Genomic DNA, 21,205 nt, shown 5'->3' with positions numbered 1-21,205 from the left:
CCATTTGCACTCGTTGACGATTTAGAATTGTACCTAACCTAGTTCGTATTTATTTAATTCAATTTGTAATTAATTAACCTTTAATTTGTTTTATTTATTTCTAATTTTTTAAAAGTCGTTTTAATTATCTTTTATGGTTCAAAATCTGTAAATTTAATTTAATGAATTTTTTCGTAATTTATTTTACTGATTTCGTAATTAAAACATAATTAACTTTGCTTTTCTACAAAAACCGTGCCTTGCACGGTCGACCTCGACTTCGATCCGTGCACCGCATGGGTCTACCGATTTTAGTTTCTTTTCTTCTTTTGTTTCTTTAATTGTTTACTAATCCTATTTTAATAAATATGGATTGGTGAATAATTTTAATAAGTTGGGTTCAATTTAATTAATAAGTTGTACCTAATTTATTTCAAGCCTTTATACTTATTTATTTTAATTTAATTAGTTTAATTCTAATCTAATTTGTTTATTAACTAATAATTCGGCTAACATCTTTAATTAGTCTAACTTAGCTTTAGCTTTTTTGTTTACATTTGTTTCGTTTATTAAGACTTAATAATTTAAGTTGTATTTTGTTAGTTTGTATTGTAATCTGAGTCAAAGTAATTACGATAGTTGTTGTAATTAGATTGAGTTGTAATTTATTTCTCGTTGTGTCGGCATGAAATGCCTGGGTTGTAATAGGATAGATCCCAATGGCTCCCCCATTCCTTCTAAGCCGTGTTTGCGCATCTTTTATTTCAAATCAACCAACATGCTAAAACAACTTTGACAAAGTTAGTATTCATGCATTAAACGACATAGAAATTGTTGTCACATGTTAGGGTTTTAAAACGATGTTTGCATATCATATATCGTAGTAGCTATGACCTTGTTTGAAATCCGACACTTGACTTAGTAGAGGCCGTTATTGACGGGCGGGGTTGGGTGTCCTTATGGGCTTCCCAACACGTACCCTCACCCCTTACTCAAGATCTATGGTTTGTGGATCCGTCTAAATACCATTGGATTACGAGAGTCATTCAAATCGAGTGATATAGGGTACAAGTCTTTATCTTTAATCACTCGTAGTCGATTGGCTTTATGCTTTTCGATGAAAGGTGTAAAGTTGACTTGAACGGTTCCAAGTTCCCAAAAAACTTGGTGGCGACTCTAATTTGTCTTAATTCGATTCGAAAGAACCTCGAGTCGATTATGCCTAGTGTGGATCCTGCGGACGCAGTTGCTAATTTTTCAGGTAGCACGTCAGGTTGAGTAATGATATGAGTTTGTACCTAATTGTAGCCTGATCTGGTCTTTACATATGGAATAATTTTAAATGGGTTACATTCCAGGATCTTGGGATCATTTCTCCTTCTAGTGTTTGGAGCCTGTATGCCCCTTGTCTAACAATTGAATCAATTAAGTAAGGGCCTTCCCATGTGGGGGTCAGCTTGCCTGCTGATTTTTCTTTTTTATTCGGAAAAACTTTGCGTAAGACGATGTCTCCTTCCCTGAAGACTCTGATTTTGACATTTTTGTTGTAAGTCCTGGCAACTGCTTGTTGGTATGATGCTATCCTGATTTTGGCAGCATCTCTTAACTCCTCTGTTAAAACCAGGTTATGTTGCATCAGGTCTCTATTTGTTTCTACATTGTTCAGGCTGTACCTTGATGTTGGCACCCGTACTTTTGTAGGAATGACAGCTTCACAGCCGTACACCAAGGAATAAGGTGCTTCGCCTGTTGATGTCTTTGGGGTTGTCCTGTCTGCCCATAGTACTAATGGAAGTTCTTCAGCCCATTTTCCTCGTCTTCTTTTTAGCTTCTTTTTTAGGCAGCTTATGACTACCTTGTTGCTGGATTCGGCCTGGCCATTAGCTTTTGGGTATCCAAGAGTTGACGTTACCAGGTTGATGTTCCTCATGATAATATCACACATTTCGATGATTCCTTACCATTATATCACATAACTCCGGTGAAAATTTTCTCAGCTTACTTTTATCCTTCTTTTCTCTTTATACTCAACAATTCCATTTAATATCTCAACTCCTTATTACTTCTACCTAACCCTTTAGTGCTCCAATTACCTTCTCATTCCGCCAAAGCTCAAATCCCATTATTTCATGTCGATATCATCTCACTCTTTCTTACCATGGATCTTCTCTTATTATGCTATCGCTCACACTTGTCACTAACCTATCCATAAAATCAACGTTCACTGTTTAAACAACTTCATTTAATTTCATGCCGTTAAATGCCCAAAGAAATCACACGTAGTTTCACCTCTTAATAAACCAAATCTCCCAAACTGACTCACTGTCTACAAATCCACCTCGCAACATGTCTCCATAAAGTTCACTATATACTTCTCTTCTCAACCCCTTTAAAACGAACTTTCACTGTGTATATTCTTAACCCACACGACTCCTAACCATCTCACTCCATAATTCTTTACACATCTCAAGTTGCCACTATCCAAACCTTCCTTTCAATCTTTTCATTCTCACGTTCCTTAGACCCACATCATCCCTTGCCCACGTTCACTTACTTTTACATCACTCAATTTCGCGAACAAATCACTCACCACGTCTCACCAAAACTTGCACCATGCCTCAATCAGCTCATCAATATTCTTTTTCTTTTTCCACTTCTCAGCACAACCACATAAGATTGGGTAACTTACGTATCAAGACCAACTTACATGTAAAACAATGCATAAAGAAGTAAAATAACCACTTTGAATTAAACATAATATGCAACGAATGTCAAAAGATAAGCATATGACCCAAAACAGGGGTCACTAGATCGAGTACAGGCCACTCGATCGAGTAAGGGACTTACTCGATCGAGTAGGTGAAGATCAGAAGCACGTAAAACAAATCACCAGGGCTACTCGATCGAGTAGCCAAGGTACTCGATCGAGTTCCCCCTTACTCGATCGAGTACCAAGGATACTCGATCGAGTACCCCAATTCTCAACACTGTCCAGTTTTCGTAAAACAGTCATAACTCACTCATTTCTTGGTCGTTTTGGGCGTGTGACCTATCGTTAGAATCGTAAAAGGATAAGCTATCACCTCCAATTGGAATCACATCAAAATCATTTATGCATCTCAAGTTATAACAGTTTAAAGACAACCTCTTTATAATCGAAAAAAAAAACACAACTACTTGATTTTACTTCCAAACAACTTAAACAACAACCAAGCAAACAAAACCAGTCCAAAACTCATAAAACCAGTATTCATAATCATATGTTACTATTTTTAAAAATTAAGCAACAACATCCATCATGCACATATATTATTTAACTCATTAGTCATGTACTAACCGCATACTTTAAATTTTATAACTTTTCGTAACACAACATTCTCATACATTACAAATCCTATTTCCATGTTACTAATACAACAACATTACAAATACACTTCGTCACTTAAACATATTCATAATCACAAAATTTATATTCTCATGCAATTGCTACCCCATCTTTTCCAATCAATTCATCCATTTCCAACACATTACTCATCATTCTCATACACTTTTCTAACAATTCCAACCAACATGGTAAACCAACTATCATGCAACATACTTTCAATCAACAACATACGAAATCACATTATCACCATCTTTTCTACACATTCCTCATTCTCCACATACATACATCCACTGATTCATGCCACACATCACCATATAGGTACACCATTCACAGGATAAACACATAGCGATCCCGACTCATATCCCATGGTGACCGGTTCAAAATTGTAGGGCGAGTTAGCGACTTTAGGACGTCTCCCAAGTCTTTGCATTAGCTCCTACAACCTTTACCCCGGGTTCATTTTAATTGACTCTCTATATTCATTGGGTTCATTAGTTCTGAGGTTTGGGATCGTCGCTCGATACCATTTGTAACACCCCATACTCCAAGTGCCTTACCAGGACCACTCGGGTATAAGGATGCCACCATCTCGGTTACCCGAGGCATGATATTCATAAGACAATAACGAAACAACTTTAAAAGAAAATAAAGTTTAAAGTGATTACATAGCAATACCAAACTGATAAAAAGAAATACAAGACTCTTAGACGGTCTACTGCTAAAACTATTAAAGCTATAAAACATCGTCGACACAAATGGAAGACTTCTAAGCGCCACGTGATGACTCATCCCCTATCCCATACGCGTCATACCATACCGCTCAATAAATCGCTCACCACCCCGAATGGATCACCACGTTTTTAAAACATTTAAACGGGTCGAGTACTAATCACACAACTCAATAAGATAAAAGACAGTCTTAACGTCACACACACACAATCACACCAATCCCAACAATCTCAATCACCGATCGTCCTTTGGACCCGCGCCATGGGGGACCGCAGCCGTACCCACCAAATCCCCGCTCCTCACAATGAGCGATAACCTTGTCCATTAATGTGCACATCCCCTTCCGTGGCGGGTTCCACGAAGGGCGAAACTAGGGCGTGAAGCCACTCCCGCAAGTGACCCCACTTAGCCGAGGACACGCCTCGAGAACCAGAGATAAACAATCACAATTAACAAACCGTCACAATACAATTACTATATTATTCAACCAACCACAACACATCAACAATCATCCCATTATGGGACTAATACTGAGTAGGAAATCCTACCTGGAAAGCACAAATGATCAGACGGTATCAGTATGACTATATCAAAAAGGCTCTTCTACAAAACCTCCTCCTATCAAACAAACACATAAACACTACCAAATCACAATCTACACAAAACCCCCAAATCCCCATATTAGGGTTTAACCAACTTAAAGGAAAAACAGTAAAAAGGGTACATAGATCTTACCTTCGACGCAAGGATCACAACGGTATAACCAACGATGAAATCCGACACCTCCGACTCGGATTTGCTAATGATGCGATGATGCATTTAACTACGTAACTCCTTTTCTTCTCACTTAGGTTTTAGAAAAGATAAAAGAAACTAAGAAAAGTGATGGACAACCTTTTATACTTATCTCGCATCATTTAACAAAACCCGACAAAACATCCCCCGTAAACCGGCTACTCGATCGAGTAGCTAAGGTACTCGATCGAGTGCCCCCTTACTCGATCGAGTATCTTAGTTACTCGATCGAGTACCCAACAGGTCAGAAACTATTTTAAAACGCAACTCACCCTTACTCGACAGAGTAAGGCCTACTCGATAGAGTACCCAAAGACTCATAAATACGGAGTATTACAGATAGAGTCCCTTACGATAGAGTTATCGACACAAGGACAAATTTAGAGGCAGCAGAAAACCGTGAAGAGGCCTTAATAAGAGAGGTCGACAATGTTAAGGCACAGTTAAAGGTTGCTGAACTTCAAAATGAACGTATGCGTAGACAGTTGAAGGAAAAGAAAAATAGGAACTACACAGAAGCCGACATGGACAATCAATTCATTCCTGGTGTGAATGCTTTGAAGAAGTATTACACTGAAGTCGATATTTCAATCTCTGGTAATTGGACACCAGTTCTGAAAGCCATGGAATTTATGGAAGGATACAAAAACCCTTTTCAGGATGAGTCGGTGGAAGTTGAGAGAACTGTTCAAGGACCGGCGCGCAGGCGTCAGAGAATAGAATAAAGATATAAAAATCTAGCGATGATGGTCCAGGGCTGCTGCTTTAAAATATGTTTAAAATATTTATTGCTTTAAAAATAATAGCTTTAATATTTTAGATCGTTAATGTTTATTATGTAATTACTATCTTTAACTACTTTTTACTACTATGTTTAAGTAATGTTGGAATAATGAAGTCTTTGCGAATAATAGTGCAATAACAAAGATAATAATCGCTAATTATGCAGAATAAAATCGCAATAATAGCAGAATAATGGTAAAATAACAGTGGAATAAAAAGCAGTTTAAACCACTGCTTTTACACTTGACTAAATTTACACTTGGATAAAAATGAATAGTTTTAACAAAATAATTCTGGACTAACAGTGGAATAACAGCAGAATAAACTACTCCTTTTGTGGAATAATACTGCAATAACAGCAGAATAAACTACTTGTTATGCAGAATAATAGTGCAATAACAGCAGAATAACGGTGCAATAAGAATAGAATCACAGTTGAGAAAAACTTGACCATTGTGAGTTGAATAAAAAATGCATATTCTTCGTAGAAATTGGATAGTGTTTGTAAACCTTAATTAAACTTGTGGAATAAAAAGAGAATAAGTGTAGACTAATAGTACAATAACAAAGAGAGTAGCCTTATTATGCTGAGTAATCTGCAATAACAAAGAATAATGGTAGAAATACACTGGAAAAACGCAGATCTAAACCAACTTTTACACTTGACTAAATTTACACTTGAATAGAAATGAATAGTGTTTGTAGAAAACAAAGGTAATAAGAAAGCTTAATTAGACTAAAATAACTGTAGACTAATTGTGCAATAACAGCACAACAACTGCTCATATGCTGAATAATACTGCAATAACAGCAGAATAACAGTGGGATTAGAGTAAAAATTGATGGTGTTTGAAAAAAGTACAACTAATATGAAAACTCAATTAAATTAGAGTACACACTGGAATAACACTAGAATAATAGGGGAATAATAGCACAATAAACTAGTTATTATATAGAATAACAGTGCAATAACAGCACACTAATTGTTTAACAAACAGTTTACACTAACTTAGTCTGACTTTTCTGGATACACAATAGTTAAAGGTACTGCATTCATGACGATGCCTGACTCTTCACTACCAGCAGATGATTGGGGTTGCACTTCTTGCAACTTGTTCCTTGCTGATGCCAAACCCAACGTCTTCGGCCTTTGATTCTCACAGCCGTCACTTTATCAAGAACTACTTGCCTATAAAGATTAATATCCGCCAAGATCAGGGAAGCCGACATTTCAACACGAAGCTTGACGAGCAATCTTCTTTGTAAAGATTGCACTCAAACACGCTTCCACCATATTCCGCCATCGCGTACAGCAAGAAACACCCCGACTCGGAATTCAGCAGTTCCTTCTTTTTCCATTTAAAAGGAACATCAACGATTTCGAAATTGCGGCAATCTTCAGACTTCATAACATTTGAGCCTCCATAAAAACATACATATAGTTTGCCACAATCTCGGCCAATCTTCTGTAATCGGCTATTTGGTTGGCATCGTGAGTCATGTTGTCCAAAATATCAATCGATTCATTCATAAAGTTGATGCAGAAACAAGAGTAGTGATCATTGTACAGAATCGGCACAAACACAAGGTCGGAGTTCAGACGACATCTTCCATTGCAGAATCGGAAAACACATTCCGAATGTCATGACTTCTTACTGGACCGTCAAGAGGGCTTGAGGAATCAAAGTTCTCTAAGAGTGAATAAAGAGGATCCTTCTAAACAGAAAGCATAAACAACCAAAAATAGTGCACAAGTGTTAACTTTATATCAATACTTGTGAGTCAATCTGTCGGTAATAACGCAAAATAGCGAAGGAAAAAACAAAATACCATATGACGAACTCCGAAAAACATTGAGCTTGGTTCTGAACGTTCCTCAAACTCCAACGAATTCAAAAGAATCGACCAAACATCAACTACTCTTGTTGTCATCATAGCAGCTGCATCTACAATGGAAACAATATCCCCCCTGTCCAAAAACACGCCGACGTCGTCGTTGTACAACACTAACATCTTACTGCATTCACAAAAAATAACATATGATGAGAACAGTGGGATTACAGTGGTATAACAGCAGAATAACAGTTTAATAACAGAACAATAACAGCGGAATAATAGTGGTATAACAGCTGAATAACAAAAGGGAATTAACAGTGGGATTACGGTGGACTAACAACAGAATAATAGTGGTATAACAGTAGAATAACAGTTTAATAACAGCAAAATAACAAAGGGACCTAACAGTGGAATTAGACGACTGACTAGGTTGACAAAATAACAACATACTAACAGCAGATTAATAGCAGACTAACAGTGGGAAACAGAAAGACTAACTGAACAGGAACACCACAATCAAATAAATGAAAATCGACACATACTCTTCTTTCAAGTGAGCGTCTTCACGAAGAACAAAGTCCACCACTTGCTTCCGCACCTTCAGCATCTTAGAGAACCGTTTTTTGTTCTTCCGGAAGAAATCCGACACCGCAACAAACCCTCTTTGTCCTCGGCCTCGCAATCCATAGAGCAACTTGACCCATCGTCCCGCCTTACCCCTTTTACGACTACCCAAAGCCGACTTTGGACTCACGGTGCTATCTACACCCCTGCTTCCCACTTGACGGCTGGCAGTAAGGGTGTTTGTAGAGAATTCAGTGCTGTCAATGACAGTAGGAGAAGCGACGGGCTCGACAACAGGCTGCGTCGTCTTAACCTTCTTACCAACAGTTTTCACCCTACCAGAACCACGATTTTTCTTACCGCTTTGAGAAGCCCTCTTTTCCGCATCCTCAATACGCCGTTTCTCTTCAAGCACACTCAGGGTTTCCTTTCTCGTCTTGTTCAACTCCTCCAAACTTTTCAACACATCTTCCCTGGACTCGTTCATATCGAGAAAGCATCAACAAGGCAACGATCTCGGTACGCGGTAAAGCGCTCTTGAATCGAATTACCCAAGTCACAATAAAAAACAGTTCCACGGTAAAAGAGCATGTGCAACATCGTATATACACCGCAGTCCAAATTTTCAATCGCAGCGGTTTGCCAGGTAAAAGGGACGTTGACAATTTTATAATCTTTAACCTCCCCACCTCGGGCAACTCCTTTGTTGACCAGGAAATCAGACATCAAGCTCACCTTTAAAAAAAAAGGAAAAAGAAAACATAATTACTAACAATACTTAAACAAACTAGGCTAAACACCAAGAGAAAATTAGGCACAATAAATGACTTACAGCAGTTTGACAATACACCAAACGTACACATGCCTGTTGATCATCAGCAAACATCGCCTCTTGAAATACATTATCAAGATATTTAACCCTCTTCGCAATGAAGTTGATGCACAAACAGTAAAGTGCTCATGCAAAAGAATTGGGATGAAAATCTGGGAAAATATTTGGCCAAAAAATTGTTACTAATTATGTGGTTTTTTTTAAAAAGTAGAAACACAGCAGAATAACAGCAGAGTAATAGTAGACTAACAGTAGAATAGTAGTAGAATACACACAAAGTACAGAAAACATACCATATTAGAAGTAAGATCACACTCTCTCTTGTTGTTATTGACAAAGACAGTAAATGACAATATGACTTCCGCACATAAATCACTCCTGGAAGCCTTCTCATCTTTCGACGACATACAAAGTCGCCGCAATGGATACTAAACAAAAAGTGGATAAAAGAGTTGAAACGTAATGCAAAAATGAAAAATAAAGTAAAAGAAACGATAAGATAGAATAACTAACCGTTGCACCCATCCCAAAGAAAAGTCGACTTGGACTTCCTCTTATACAAGTATCATTAAGAAAGAGGGACCACCAGTCAACAACACCAAGCATTATCATTGTATCTGGAACCATCGATTCCATATCCTCTCGATTCAGGTAACTTTTCACACCCCAAGTGACAAGATTCTCCCTTCAAAACCGAATAAACAGGAAAAATAAGAGTCACATAAATATATTTTTGACGAACAAAAAGCGATATAATATATTAAAAGAAAGCGAAATTTTTACAATAAAAACAAGCTCTTACCCTTGCGAAATGTTATGATCATTCAAGAAGCGAGATCGCAACCTCTTTCCTCTTGGATAGCATTGGGTTGAAAACATGTCCCATCGTTATCATTGATTTTGACAGGACAACTAGCTAAGGATCCACAGGACCACAATTATAGGTGCATCCAAATTCCGAGGCACAATGAGACAACGATAGCTCCTCATGTGCGTGAGAGTGCGCAAATAACTTGTACAGATATTAGGAACATTCAACATAGCAACGCCATTGTCCTCTCGGACAGCCTCACCAACAACAGTACCAGCCTCCAACACAACCTCGGAATCCTGTTTATCAGATTTATATATCTCAGACGCAGCCCCAAGTAACAAGTCTGCATGACAAGACATCACCACATCCGCTACTTCCTCTTCTGCAGTCACAAATGCTTCACTGCCAATTTGAGTGGAATGTTGAGTGTCATTACGCAAAGGAATGTCAGCATCGGTATCCGTCACCTCCGTCTCAGGCAAACAAGCATCAGTCTTTGGAATTTGATTTGCTTGAACCTCTACTGGTGTACACTCAACAGTATTAGGCACGTCCTCTGGCGGATTATCAACAAGATAGTCTTCAACTTGAATGTTAACGTCCTCCACATCATTGTTAAAATCCTTCACGTCAATGATAATATCCCCAACATCAACTACTTTCTCACCGACATCATATGGCTCTCCATAACGAAACTGAATGTCAGCACAGATATCCGTCGTAATAGAATCTAAACCGAGTGGTGACAATTGTGGAGTCCCCACCTTTGCACTTTGTTGAATGACGGGACTATGTTCAACACCCTTCTTTTTAGCTATAGTCGGCCACATCCGTCACATCCGACCCGACACACTCCTCATAAAATTGAGAAAACAGATTAAATGATGGAGGTTCAATGATGACATCTTCATGTCTAGCTTTTTTGGAAGCTGGTTCTTCAGGAACAGTTGATCGCGATTTATTTGCCGCTTGCATAGCCAATACATGCTTTACCCGTTCGTCCAGCTCACGGATAACTTGATCCGTGAAGAAAGATGGGGTGGCAACCAAATTCTCGGACCCTTCACAACCAACTTTTTTCGATTGTTCGGTTGTGCTTTCTTTAGCAGCTCGTTGAGTTACTTGGCTGGTCAACTTAGCAGCAGGTGCTTGACGCATAGCCTGCTGGTTCTTCTTCATCATCTTCGACTTTATAAGTTCCGCCTGTTCCAAGTATCGACGGCATAAAATCTGAGAGTCCCTCTCATTAAGCAGTATAAGTTGATGAACATCCTGTCAAGATAAAATCCCAAAATTTTACTTAAAATAGTACAATAATAGTAGAATAACAGAGAAATAATAGTACACTAAGACCAAAATAGATAACAGTGGATTAATAGTAGAATAACAATGCAGTAATAAAATAACAAAGGAATAACAGTACACTAACAACAGAATAAATAGTAGAATAACAGTAGCATAACAGTGGACTAACAGTTGGAATGAAAATTAGAATAACAGTGGAATGACAGTAGGAAAACTGAGGAATAACAGTGGAATAATCGTAAAATAATAGCAGTAGGACAACTAATGCTTAAAGACAATAACAGAATAACATTTTAGAATGATCCGTTTTAAAACAATCAAACAGGTGGTTACGTCGACCGCTGCGGACTGTACTTGCTCATCCGTAAGAATATCATCAGGTAGATCCAGCACAAGACATCGACGTTGAGTACGCTGACCAAAGCCAACGATGTTTGGACGAGACAATGGGAAAGCAACGTCTGAACGCTCCCCAGTGCCCAGAGCACCAGCAGCTGCCTCACGCTGCAACCTCTCACTAAAAGACTTAAAATCCCAATGTTTAATGAGCGGTAGCTCATTAATCACCTGATCACCGCTTAAGAAATAACGGTGAAAATAGGTGATAGCCAACAGCACTACACAACAACGAATATTTTTCCTCCCGTTAAGCGTTTCACGCACAGAAGTCACCAAGTCTGAGAAGACAAACTGACACCAATTAAATTCCTTGATCCTAGAAACATCTTCCACAGCGCTTAGCTGTCTAAGATCAACCACATAACCCGACACAGGAGCAACGAAACACGACATGGCAAGCAGAACAAAAGTCTTCTTAAACTCATCATCCGCAACCAAAGACTCTAGCAGGGTCTCCTGAACTTTGTTAAGTGGTATCCCACTTTTGTTATTGGCGATACCATACTTCTCACGCCAAGCACGCTTCAAAGCTTCTCCATCAGCGTCTGCAGAACTAGGAAACCCAGTAATAACCAAATCCAATTTTGGACCAGAATTTGGTAAACCAAACATATCGTGCACATCATCTGCAGTCAACTCGAACTTCTCCGTTTTAGATACTTCAAAATACTTCCGACTCCTAAAAGCATATATAAACTCCCGGAACATGGTATGGGGGAGGGAAGAAAACTTCAACTCAAGTAAACCCTCGAATCCCATTTCCCTAACAGCCTCCTTCTGCTCCTCGGTGAGGGCTTCAATAACTTTGAAAAGAAAAGCGGCCGACATAGACTAACAAATGGATAAGATTGTGCACACAAAGGGAAAAAATATACAATGCATTAAAACATTTAAGATAACATAAGCAAAGCAAAGCAGAGTAATAGCAAAATAAGAGGAGAGCATCAAAAATAACACGAAAAGTAACATATTAATAGCAAAATAAAGAAAATAAAAGTAGAATAACGATGAGTACATACACTTTCGGGTTATTTCCGCAAGAACTCCACCGAGGTTGGTTGCTACTTACCACAATTCCCTTCTCATGCTTAACTTTGCCAGCCAACTTACTACTAGTCTTTGGTGGACTAGACGACAACTTCGCAAGTTGGGTCTCGGCCTTTCATTTGGTTTTTTTAGTGGGTGGTTCGGTTGTACATATTTCTTGACTACGAGTACTCCTTCTCCGAGAAGCAGTGCTCTTTGATGGAGATGTGACAGGGGATTTGGATGGAGACGGACCTGGAGAATTTGATGATGACGGTTGAGTAGACTTTGATGAAGCGACGGATTTGATTCTTAACTTCATTTTTCGCTGTACTATCCGGAAAATAAAGATAAGGATCACTTTCAATGATAAATAGGTATTCAACTAGACTTTTTTAATAATGACGCCTTAATGAGAGTACCGTAACAAACAGAATAACGAACACTAACAATTAGTCAAACTAATAACAAAGCGGTAAAAACACAAAAAGAACAACATGGAAGTGTAAACAAAAACACGAAAGAGAATCAAAAGAAAGCCTCTTTGAATAAAGAGTCAAAGACAGTTTCAAAATTACATACGGCCTACATAAGCCTTCATAAAACAAAATAACGTACTAAATTACAACCAGAGACACAGTTTGAATTACATAATACCCAAAATACATTCTTTCCCACAAAGAACCAAAATGTACTTCCGAAAATACAAGACATAACGTAAAAAGTCGATCAACGTCAACACCATCGACCGACTTATAATACAATTCGTGAGCAAGATCATAAGCGGCAGGAAAGTCCCGAGTGGGTCAAAGTACTCGTGAATTAGCTCGATCCGTTCGGATACAGTGCATCAAGGATCTTGTCATGATCGTGTATATCTTTGGCAAGCATGCAACACCGCTTTGCTTTGGCTCACTTGCAAGCATATAGCACTTGCATCGTTTGGAAACTACTTTCGAGCCCCTTGACAAAATCTTAAAACCTTGATTGTGACTTGTTGTTAGAACTTTCATATATTCGGCGTGAACACCAGGCGCACTTTTATGAAATAGGAACATTTGTGACCATTTCTTACAAACAAGAGACATATTGCTCTTGTCCAAAGTAGTCTCTACATGATCGAATACTCTTTCCATTAGGTCCTGGCTATTTAAAATTGCCGACATTGATTGATTACGACGACGAACTCGTACATTAACTTCAAAGCACTTATCACTCTTATCTTCCAATAACCAACCCAATTTTTTTCTTTTCAAAGAGCGAACTCTCTAGCAAATAACAATTTATCTTCATTCACTATATTTATTGCCCATCCCTCACAAAATAAGTCCATTGCGATGATCGAAACCTACAAACAAACAAAGCCAAACAAACAAAACCACAAGAATAAATGAGAATAACACAAAAAGAATAAAGAAAATAAAAACAGGAAAAACACTACAATGACAGGAAGAGTAACGCTGCAACGACACCATAGAACCAGTATAACAGCGGAATAACAGAAGTACTGAAAAGTGAAGACAACACGAACAAACACAAAAACCCTAGAAAAACATATTAAACAATTAAAACATGACAAATAACTTGACAACAAACTAAGCGATAGAATAACAGCAGAATAACACAAAAATTAAAGTGTGTAGAAATCAATAGTAAAGTTCTCAACACAACTCGTCACCTAGAATATGCAAATCACTTCAAAACAGTAGAAAACTGCAGAAACGACTAAGAACATGCAAATCACTTCAGGAAAAATCAGAAATTCAAGAATGCAGCATAATATTACAATGAAGAAACTGCATAAAGTATGCTTGGTGGCTGGCAGATAAAAAGGACCAAATTTGGGTTAAATGGGTTCATCATGTGTATATGAAGGGTGCAGATTGGACAGCTTATTCTCCTCCTTCAGACTGCAGTTGGTCTTGGAGGAAGATTTCCCAAATTCTTACTCTTTTTGCTCCTGCCTATACTAATAATCTTTGGTTGAATTCTGCCAAGCCATATACTGTTCATGATGGGTACAATTGGCTGAGACAAGTCAAGCCTGAAGTACCATGGAGGTTTTTATGTTGGAACAAGCTCAATATTCCTAAAAGTTCCTTTATTTTCTGGGCTTTTCAACATCAGAGACTGCTCACAAAAGATAGATTGCAACGGATGGGACTCTTAATTGATGGTACTTGTGATGTCTGCAATATTCTCCCTGAGGATCATAGGCATCTGTTTCATGTCTGCACTTATAGTACAGCTTGCTGGCATATTTTGCACCAGAAGCTGCATATCACATTCCCCTTGGATAACCTGGTGACTTGGTTTTCTGCTGCAAGACTATCAAAAATGCAGAAACGTTTTATTGGAGCCTGCCATGTTTACATGTTCTATTTTATTTGGAAGGTAAGGAATGAAGCTAGAATTAAATCTTATGTTCGAAGACCGGAGGCAGTAGTTCAGATGGTATTGAGGGATATCAAAGCAAGATTATTTCGATGCAATACGAGCAAGTTGAAACAAAGAGATGCGATTTGGTTTCAGCAACTATAATCTTTCTGAGTTGTAATTTTTTGATATATGTAGTTGCTTGTGTTTTTGAGTTGATTGAGTTATTATACATTATTCTTTGATTCAATAAATTCTTAACTTCCCCCCCCCCCCCCCAAAAAAAAAAGAAACTGCATAAACACAATAACGACATTAAAGTACTCGATTAAGTAAACCTAGCGATAATTAAACTGAAAAAACGAATAAAAAAGCATACAAAAGCATGAAATAAAACAAAATAACAAAATAAAAGAGGAAAATGTCATGAAATTACCTTCAATCGGAAGAAATAATGATGAACGGCGAAGAGAAAACGGGAGAAAACACGAAGGAGACGAACAGTTGAAGAAGAAAAACACAAGAATAATAGAAGAGAGAGGAACACTTGCAGTTGATAATGATTATATAAACCGTTTTGCAGTAATGTGGAGAATTAATTAGGGAGGGAAACAGTTACAGTAAATGACGGAAAGAAGAGAGAGAGAGAGAAAAAGAAAAAAAAGAGAAAATAAACTAAACAATGCTTTTATATGACAACTATGATTAATCTTGGCCACTCATCTCTAATTTAATCTAATGGCTGAGATTCACCCAACTCACAACTCACCATAAGAACCAAAATCACCAAATCCAATCTCTCTCTCTCTCTCTCTCTATATATATATATATATATATATATATATATATATATATATATATATATATATATATATATATATATATAGTATTGATAGATGTGTAAATATTCTATTCCCAAGTAACTAGGAAGCCATATATTGTTACCATATCTTGTGCCATGTAGATAGTATCAAATAATGTCGAGTCAAATAAGTGTTTTTAGTCTAATAAATTAGCCTAGCGGAGTAGTTTAAGAATAAATTAAGAAAGCTTCGGGTCATATATGGAGTTTCCTTTTTAAGTGATTTATGCATTAGTTTATCGCTTCTTGTGATCGTTTGTTTGAGTCGGTTGTAGTCCTATGATATGAAATAGTTTGGAGTTCAAGCCAAGTCAACTAAAAGTCAACCAAGTCAAAAACTGACCGGTCAACATAACGAAAGTCGGATCAAATCCCGATTTCCTTAGCCAAACCACGAAAGACGAGGTGCCAAGTCCTAAGGGAGCCCCAAGCCTTGGAAGATAGACGAAAGGAAGAGAAAGAAAAAATCTCACAACCAGACCTCCACCGCTGGCTGTTGCAACCACCGGAGCCTGCGGTCTCCACCGCAGCCTGTGGTCAATGTAGCTGCCACGTCTTCTAAAATCCGTCTTATGTTTTACTTGGAGGCCCAACCCCGTGTTTACCCTAGAGAAGAGTGCAACACTATATATACCCCAAACGTTTGAAGACATTTTATCTCATGCTTTACCCTAATCTTGTAGTAATTAAAGACTTAATCTTTCTTTGGTTTATGTTAATCTTTCTTCAATATTTGGGTTTTAAGACAATTATGAGGAGCTAATGTTCTTCATATTGGTGTAATCTGAACTTTTGACAACATCTTAAGCATTGTGAGGATTTCTTAATCTTTCCTACCTCCTTTATTGTAATTTCCTTCATTTGATTGTTATATTAGTTGTTTGTATGTTGGGTTTGGCCAATCTTTCTTGTCACTCATCTAATTAATGCATACTTTCTCTTTATGGTTCAGGAAATTGGAATTTCTTTGAACTAAACTTGTAAAGGTTTGATTTTGGCTTAGAAATCAAGCCTTTATGAGTGGGAAATTACTTGTGTGTTCTTGAATAGTTGGCTTAGATTGTTTGAGACACATCCTAGCATAACTTGTTTGGAATTCTACCTAGTGCTCTTATTTGGGTTTCTCTTGTGGCTTAGCAAGTTAAACCCTTTTAATGAAGAATCTATTGGTTGGCTTAGATTAGTAGTGGACTGTGATTATGGGTATAGCTTGTTGGAAAAAGTGTCTTCCGACAATAATGCGATCACAACTGTCGATCATAATGATCACATGTTTAAATCTCATATTTAAGAATACATGTGGGAAGTAATATTTTACAGTCAACTAGTCCACACATATCGGTAATGATTGGATGACTAGAGTTTGACATTACTCTCGTGCGACGGTGGTGATCAGTTGATCCCCGTAGGTCTTACCAATAGGGAAATACTCTTAATTGATTATTTAATTAATCGTATACCGATACGAGTTAATTAAATTGCTTAAAATTGACGGATGATTTTGTGAGTAAAATTAACGTGTCTCATTGTAATTCGATTAAACAACATACGTACTAAGTAATCAAATTGTTTTATTACTTAGATAAAATTATTGTTTACGAAACAATTGAAATTGAATGAATAATTTATTATAAATACAAGACGTTGTAATTTATAATTTGATAAACCATTATGGTACAAGTAATTAAGAATTACTAGTTAATTTTGTATGTGACATATTTTATTAATATGTTGATTTTTAATATGTTAAAAATACATTGCATTGTGACATGTCTTGTAACGTGTAAACATGTGACAAAATTGACAAATGACAAAATAAAATGGACTACCCATTTTATTCAAGTATACCTAAATATTGGAGGGGATTAAGGTTTATATTGTGTTTTTATTTTTAATTGGAAACATAATGATTAGACCTAATATCTAGCCTTGCATGCCTAGTCTCATCTTGAGAAGAACAAAACCATGCATTGGCTCCCCTTTAAGCCCACCCCACCGGTTTTTCCACTAAGAGGAACCAAATGGATTCCTCTATTATTCATTCACTACACTACTATTTTTCTAGTGTAAGAAAAATCCTCTACTCTCTACATTTGGGAAATAATTTTAGAGAAAGAAAGCTCACAAAATTTTCTTCTCTTGACAGGAATACAAGAGTACAAAAACACCATTTTGTGTCTAAATTTTAAGTAAGGTTAGTATTATTACTAGTTCATAATAATATTAGTTATTAAGGGTGTTCCTTGGGTATAAGCTTTTGGGAGAGGTTCTAATTTGAACCTTTGTTTATCCATTGTTGGAAAGCTCAAGAACTAACAAGTAATAGATCTTGTTGGTGCCTAAAATCCGAAATACCAATGTAAGAAGTGACGATTTCTTCTCTACTTTGTTTTATGTTTGCATGCATAAGATCTTGTATACTAATAAGATTAATGAATCCCAACAAGTGGTATCAAGAGCCTTAGGTTGTTTGCATGCAAATCGGTTTATTGTTTTTCCGAGTTAATCTTATTAACAAATAAAACTTGTAATTTTCTGTTTATTATGATATATCACGAAATCACTTTGCATGTTAAAGTTTCTGGTCCTAAAATGTATTTAGGATATTTTGGTTCATTTATGGATTTTATTGTTCATTTTATATATTATTGGCATTAAAATGTGATTTTTATGAGAAAAATGTCATTTTTGGACGAAAAATAGCTAAACTTTGAATTTTTCAGTGTTTTTTGGATGTGTTTTCACATATATGATATACTGATGGCATGTTAAATCTCGTGATAAAATAAGTTATTTTGCATGAAATATGGATTTTATAAGCTTAAATCGAATTTAAAGGGTTTATTAGGTTAATATGAGTTATATTTCGAATATGGTCATGTAAATTTAATATGTTGTCACATGCAACTTTACAAGATGTGTGTAAAATTTTTGGCTATAGTGAAGTCTTTTTGCATGATTTATGAATTTTTGATGAAAAATCACATAAATAGTGACTATAATTAGTTATAATGCTAAAACATATTTCATGACTAAAGAAAAATGTCACATGTTGCATTTTATCATATATTTCAGATATAAAAGTGAAAAGTTGATGAAAATAATTTTTCTCATATTTTATTGTCATATTTGTTAAAACCGATAAACTGCAACATTCTTTTTCTCGATATTTTTTCGAAATATTTAACCTAAGTTTTGAACATTATGAGTGTCATGGTATTTTTCCAGAATGTTCATGAGTTTAAACTTCAAATTTTGGAATTATTTGAAATTTTTATAATTTAATTTGAAGTTTATAGCATAATTTTGTATTTTTGGTCCATAATGAACAATATTAAGAAATTAAGTTGAGTTATTGTCAAAATATTAGTGAAGACTAAGTTTTGAGTCCTAAGATGGTTAGGGTAATTAACTTGAACATAAATATGAATTTATGGGACATTTTGTGATTTTAACAAGTTATAATCACGCAAATCCATAAAAAGCGATAACTTATACGATATTGGCTCTTAAAAGGCGATTTAGCATAAAATTAAGCATGTTCATACATATTATAATGCTGCATTTTATTTATGATTGTCATATTTTTATTTTATATAATTTTTGAATTATGTAATTTTACTTAGTATGGCCTTAGTTTTTAATTGGTATTACCCGAAATGTATGGGAATATCTATTCGGTTGTAATTATTGTGATCTCGTATCACCGTTTTGTAATTTAATAGATTTATTTTTATTACAAATGTATAATAGGAAATTATGTAATTTTATTTATTATTTGTAATTTTCCCGGAGTTTCCATGAAGACGGTGTTACCTCGAGATGCGTGTCAAGACCGAAGTTCAAGGGACCAATGGAGTTGGTTTCCGCATTTGTAATAGTTTATTAGATTTACTATTTTAGGAAGGCCATACTAGGATTTTTTATGCATTGCATTTTATTTATATGTTGCATGCATCGCTAAATCGCCATAACTAAACATGCATTTTAAATCGAGTTTATCAACCGTGTCAATTAAAATTATCATAGTTCACTGCTTTAGTTCACTTAAAACGTGATAGATAATAAATTGACATGACCTCTCGCTAAATAAACAATTGAGACTTAGCCTTACCAAAAATTAGAAACCATGAAAACCTATTTCGTGAGGGAGTGCGCTCGGCCAAACCGGGGTACAAACCTTGTTACGTAGGGGAATTGGGTGATAATGTCTATCCACCGAATTCATGTTGATGAGGGTTGTATCGCCAAAGCGTGCCCAAGTTAATATGAATTTGGATCATGGACACATTTATTCGAAATTTGGGTTGTACTCAACAAAAGTATTCTCGACCATAGCCGGATGTGTTTTGGGCTAAAGATAAAAATTAATGTAATTTTATCGACCAAGAGTTCTAAAAGTAGAATCGATTAAAGGGTTAATCCACCGAGTTATATTGATAAGGGATGTATCGCCAAAGCGTGCCCAAGTTGATATGAATTTGGGTCTTGGAATCATTTATCAAAGTTGGGTAGAGGTCACTAGATAAATGCAATAGAACTTGTTCATATTGAAATTTACGACTATTATTATTATTTTAAAAACGTATTTTATTCCTTCTATTTTTTGTTTTGTAGACCACTTTTATTTCTCATAACAAATGGCCGCACCAAACAACAACGCTCACGCTCTCACTAATGTTTCATGGCTCCGATCCTTCATGGATCGTTGTAAACTTGAAAAGAATGGGTCAAATTTCTCCGATTGGGATGCCCAACTCAAATTAGCCGCTCAAGGTGACGACAAGCTTCGTTACCTTATTGAGGCCTCTCCACCCAAACCTAATGCTAGGTCGAGTGCCGCCACTAGGGAAGCATATGAGGCTTACCACAAAGAGTCCGCCGCTATCAAAAATGTGTTGACTTTTGCTATGGAGGCGGATCTCCAAAGGAGAGCCTTTAAAATGAGCACCGTTTATGAAATCTATTTCAAACTTGTGACAATGTTCTCACAAACACCGAGGATCGTCCAATATGAGGCGGCCTCGGCATTCTTTGATCTCGATTTCAAGGAGGGCCAAAAGGTTAGCCCTCATGTAACACCCCCATATACCGAGGAGCCTTAACCAGACCTTCCTTAGTATATAAGGGCATTACCATCTCGGTTGCCCGAGGTAAGTAATCATCAAAAGTCGATAAAAGAACAGTTATAGTTAAATTTACAAGTGTTACAACCAACTAGCAAAACAAAGATACAACTCGTCGCCTATATATCTTGTTTCTATCGAACTCGTGACGACTCACCGCCAGACTCGACTATAAACCATATCAACACCTGCTAAGACTGACTGCTCACCATAAGGGATCACGGCAGACACATAAACAAACAAGACAACCACACCAGGTCAGCAACTGAGGTAAGACACAACACAAACCAACAACACACGTCAACGCAAAACAAAACACAACTAGTCGCACACAATCATACCCACTCCAATCAATCTCCGTCACCGACTGTCCACTGGACCAGCCCTGCCAGTG

General features: G+C 36.8%; 1 protein-coding gene across 1 annotated transcript; it reads left to right on the top strand.

The window, feature by feature from the left end:
- The first annotated feature begins 14,316 nt into the window (after positions 1–14,316).
- LOC141631981 (uncharacterized) lies at positions 14,317–14,988 on the top strand. Its single transcript, XM_074444580.1, has one exon. It carries the CDS (start codon positions 14,317–14,319, stop codon positions 14,986–14,988), a length of 672 nt encoding a protein of 223 aa, XP_074300681.1.
- The last annotated feature ends 6,217 nt before the right edge of the window (positions 14,989–21,205 follow it).

The sequence above is a fragment of the Silene latifolia genome, chromosome Y, assembly GCF_048544455.1.
Source record: "Silene latifolia isolate original U9 population chromosome Y, ASM4854445v1, whole genome shotgun sequence".
Classification (NCBI taxonomy): Eukaryota; Viridiplantae; Streptophyta; class Magnoliopsida; order Caryophyllales; family Caryophyllaceae; genus Silene; species Silene latifolia.
This window is presented reverse-complemented; position numbering and strand designations above follow the sequence as displayed.